Source organism: Sphaeroforma arctica (genome assembly GCF_001186125.1).
Source record: "Sphaeroforma arctica JP610 unplaced genomic scaffold supercont1.3052, whole genome shotgun sequence".
NCBI lineage: Eukaryota > Ichthyosporea > Ichthyophonida > Sphaeroforma > Sphaeroforma arctica.
The window spans coordinates 1-4166 of NW_014037506.1; the positions used below are offsets into that span (position 1 = coordinate 1).

At 43.9% G+C, this 4166-nt stretch overlaps 1 protein-coding gene across 1 annotated transcript; it reads left to right on the forward strand.

Moving 5' to 3' along the window:
* Positions 1–90: 90 nt before the first annotated feature.
* SARC_13235 (hypothetical protein) lies at positions 91–3680 on the forward strand (the record flags this gene model as incomplete). The annotated part of the gene is made up of 7 exons (XM_014292638.1): positions 91–281; positions 1036–1093; positions 1463–1677; positions 2128–2274; positions 2780–2902; positions 3280–3354; positions 3532–3680. Coding segments are annotated over exons 1-7 (857 nt in total), but the record flags the coding sequence as incomplete, so codon positions are not given.
* Positions 3681–4166: the final 486 nt, after the last annotated feature.

Consider the following 4166-nt stretch of genomic DNA (forward strand, 5'->3'; position numbering starts at 1 on the left):
ACGACACCACTATGTTTGTACAGTTCTACATAGAAACTTACTAGCTATATATATATATATATATATATATACAGCAAACCAAGGTTGGCAGTATATTGCAAACTGACCGCTGTCGTAAACAAACACGTCGACTAGTATTTAGTAGTGTGATTGAGGCTGCATTTAAAACAAAACCTTAATATATAATCACCATGGCGTACACAATTTGGCAACAGGTGGCGTCTGAGGGTATCGCCATGATGGTGGCCATCTGGCTGGGTGAGAGCTTACTTGCTTGTGAGGTATGTTGAAGCTTTATATGGTCAGGGTTGCGTGTGGGATATGCTATCTCTTGTCATTGTTTTAGACTAGACCCTGTGTGGTGTTTATAGGTAACTGCATGTAAGGCCCAGTGTCCAGCACGCTTTGGCTTACTGCGGGTTGTATCCACTTTGTCTAATTGTTTGACTGTGCGTGTAAGGATGGTCTCTATTGATCTATCATGTGTATCACAGGTTTCTCGTAAGTATATTAGAATACTCAGTTTACTGGCATTTCGTTCACATAAGCATACCTGTGTGTGTGCGTGCGTGTGTGTGCGTGCGTGTGTGTGTGTGCGTGTGTGTGTGTGCGTGTGTGTGCGTGTGTGTGCGTGTGTGTGTGTGCGTGCCTTGCTTATTTGCTGTGTTCGATCACAACCAATTGCGAACAGCGTGAGTTGTACGGGAGGACCCCAACTGACTAGCTATAGGTACTTTCATCATGTGTAGGCGCGTCTACTGTCACACCTATGGTCCGTGCATGCCTCATGAGCGTCTTGTACTGTTAGTTGTCTCATTTCGCACTATCTTGTTAGCCAATATCAAGGTTGTGCACAGTGTACTAGTTGAGTTAGTCAGCTGTAGTCGATAGCGCACCATTGCCCCATTTTTTATCATGCACGTCCTGTTCACTTGCACGCTACCAGTTGTGCGGTGTAGCAGCTATACTTCCAATAGCTACGGTTGGCGTTATCCAACACCCCTTCTCCATTGCCCACTCTGCTTGTGCCCGAAGCTTCTTGCGAAGAGTAAGGGAGCGCACATGGGGATCACAGGCGTGGCCATTGGTTTTGGTAGGTAGTTTTATCTTGGTTTTGGTAGGTAGCTTTGATTTTACGCACTGTTTGTAATCAGCTTCTGTAATCACTTCAAGATATGTTTTTACAGTTGCAGTTGTCAGTGATTGTGCATAGGAACGAATATTCTTATGCTCAGGTGTGTATGGCATGCACAGAGAGTGGAGCATGCGCATGCGTAGAGCATGGGAGTGCGCATGTTTTAAGTGTGTGTACACGTGTGTGCGACTGCACCTAACTCAGAGTGTTAGGGTGCGCTGTCTTGATTATTCGGGTGACCAGTGATCAGTCCCACTCAATACTCGCCTGGGTGCAGCTGTGCAAAACCCTAACCCAACGGCAACACATCGCATTACCCACCCACAGGAATCGCCTTTTACATCCCCATACAAATGTTTGGCCACATCTCGGCCACCTTGAATCCCTGCATGATGTTCGCCAAATGGATCTGTGGCAAAAAAACAACCGAGGCGTGGCTGCTGCTGTCGCTGGCTGACTTCATAGGCGCCTTCTGTGGCGCGTGCATTGTTTGGGTCATTTACTTTGCCCACTTTTCCGTCATTCCCGAAGTGCCGACGGCGGTAAGCATACGTTATGCGTGCATGTTCATGAATACGTTAACTCCAGTTGTGAAAGTGCATACGTTAACTCCATTGGTGTTTGTGTGTACTGTAAAATCCTTTGTGATAAACTGGTGGGTCGTGAACACATTGGCTGCCGCACCACTATCACGTGACTTCTCCTGATTAATACTACACTAGTCACACCAATCTTATATATATATATATATACATATATATATATATATATATAGTATATATATATATATATATATATATATATATATATATATATATATATAGTATATATATATATATATATATAATATATATATATATATATATATATATATATATATATATATATATATATATATATACCTATATACCTATATATATATTATACATATATATAAATATAAATAAACATCCCCGTCTGATTTATACACAATATACCAATGCTATATGCAGGCCAAACTGGACAAGATGCGATACCAGAACACCACGTCCAAGGAAGCGTACATCTCTAATCCCGACGGCAAGGTGGACACCAGCAACCCAGTGTCGATACGTTTCTCTCGTTCGCAGAAAGAAGTCGATCGCCGAATGACACTGCAGGTGAGTCACAGGGCCATCTTAACCACAGCGCACATGAACGCAGAGACTGTTGTACTGTGTTTAAAGGTTTGGGGGTTAGTTAGCTGTGTGTCAGTTGCATTGGTTTTAGGGTCGTGCGGTGTGTTGTCCATAGGGTTTAGGGTTTGGGCTGCATGCGGTTTTGGTCGAATCTTGCGTATGATACATACGTGTTTAGCACGGTGTTATGTGTATATATATATGCATATGACTTGTATACATTTATCATATGCATGTTATATATATATATATATATGATGCATGTTATATATTTATATATATACACGTATATATTTGTGTATATATATGCATATAATGCATGTTATATATGTGTATATATGTGCATATGACTTCTATAATATTCATGTTTTGCATACATGTACATGCATATATGTAGCATATATGCAGTACGTACATAAATAGCTTGTACACAAGCAAGCACACGTGGGGACTGAAGTATGTTGCACTGTACTACTCACTTGCGCAGATCCGAGAGACCGTTAATCAGGAGCGTTTCCAGTCCGTGTCCAATCTCGCCCGCCGAGACAGCGATGGAGTAGTGCCAATGATGGACGACCTTACTGAGACCACAGACAAACCCGTTGACAAGGTGGGTGATATGAAGGTCTGTGTGACAACACAATACACACACGGGGTGTGGCATCGCAGAGCTGATCCCTTGACTAGAGACACGCGCGTGTGATGCCCTGTGGTATGAGTGTCGTGTGTGTAGTGCTATATGTAACACCACACGGTACGCTACGTCTGCCATTGATCACAGTGTGGTCGTATGACCTACACGCGTGTTTGGTGTTGTTTAGGGTATCCGCTCATGCGTAGTCAACGACTCAGCGGCAGAGTTTCTGGTACCACTTCCTTGAAGGTGACACGCGACCACGTACTAAAGACCCTAAACCCTAAACCCTGAACCCTAATATGTCACGTGGCCACTCTTTTGGCACTCACCTATGACTTGTACCACCACAGGAATCAAGTGTAAGTATCTCACAGGACCAACGGACCACCGTCAACTTCTCCGCCTCAACCGACGACACACGCAATGTAAGTGACTGCACACACGCAATGTAAGTGACTGCACATACGCAATGTAATTGAGTTTAACCTCTTTCTCTCATGTATTCTGTGTGTGGGGGGTGCGTAGGATATCATCTGAGGTGATGGTGACCATTTGAGCTTAACCTCTTTCACTCATGTGTTCTGTGTTTGTGGGGTGCGTAGGATATCATCGGAGGTGAGGATGATCAGGGCATGCCTGAGGAGTTGGTTGCGTATGAGAAATTGCTGATCCAAGACCAGAACGCAAAGCTGTCTGTCTTCTCAACACGACCCGCCATTTACAACCGCACGACCAACTTTATTGCAGAGGTGCGTGTGATGTGTTTGCTGCGGATATTAGGGATTTAATCGGTGAGATCCGATCGGATTTATAAACCCTAAAACCCTAAAACCCTAAACCCTTGCGTCCGATGCACATGCGGTTTCGTTGTGATCTGCTGAGTGGTGTTGTTTGTTTTCGCCGCCGCTGAAAAGTGTGGTGTGCTTATATGACTGAGACGTGATCTAAAACAGTTCCACTGCCTGTTGATATCTCCTGTAAACATGCGCACACACTAAGGGCCAGGAAGATATACACAGACACCCACACATAGGGGGGTGTTTGTGTTTGTGTTCGTACATCATCTGCGTCTAAATCGATGTAGGTGAAGAGTATGTCTTCCTTGCCCATGGTCACCAGTACTTGACTTACCTACTGCGATAACTAAGACACTATCAATCTGTGCATATATCTCTCCCTGTCATCTGTGGAACTGCATCATACACCATTCATCGCTGCACGTGAAGTGTCCTATATA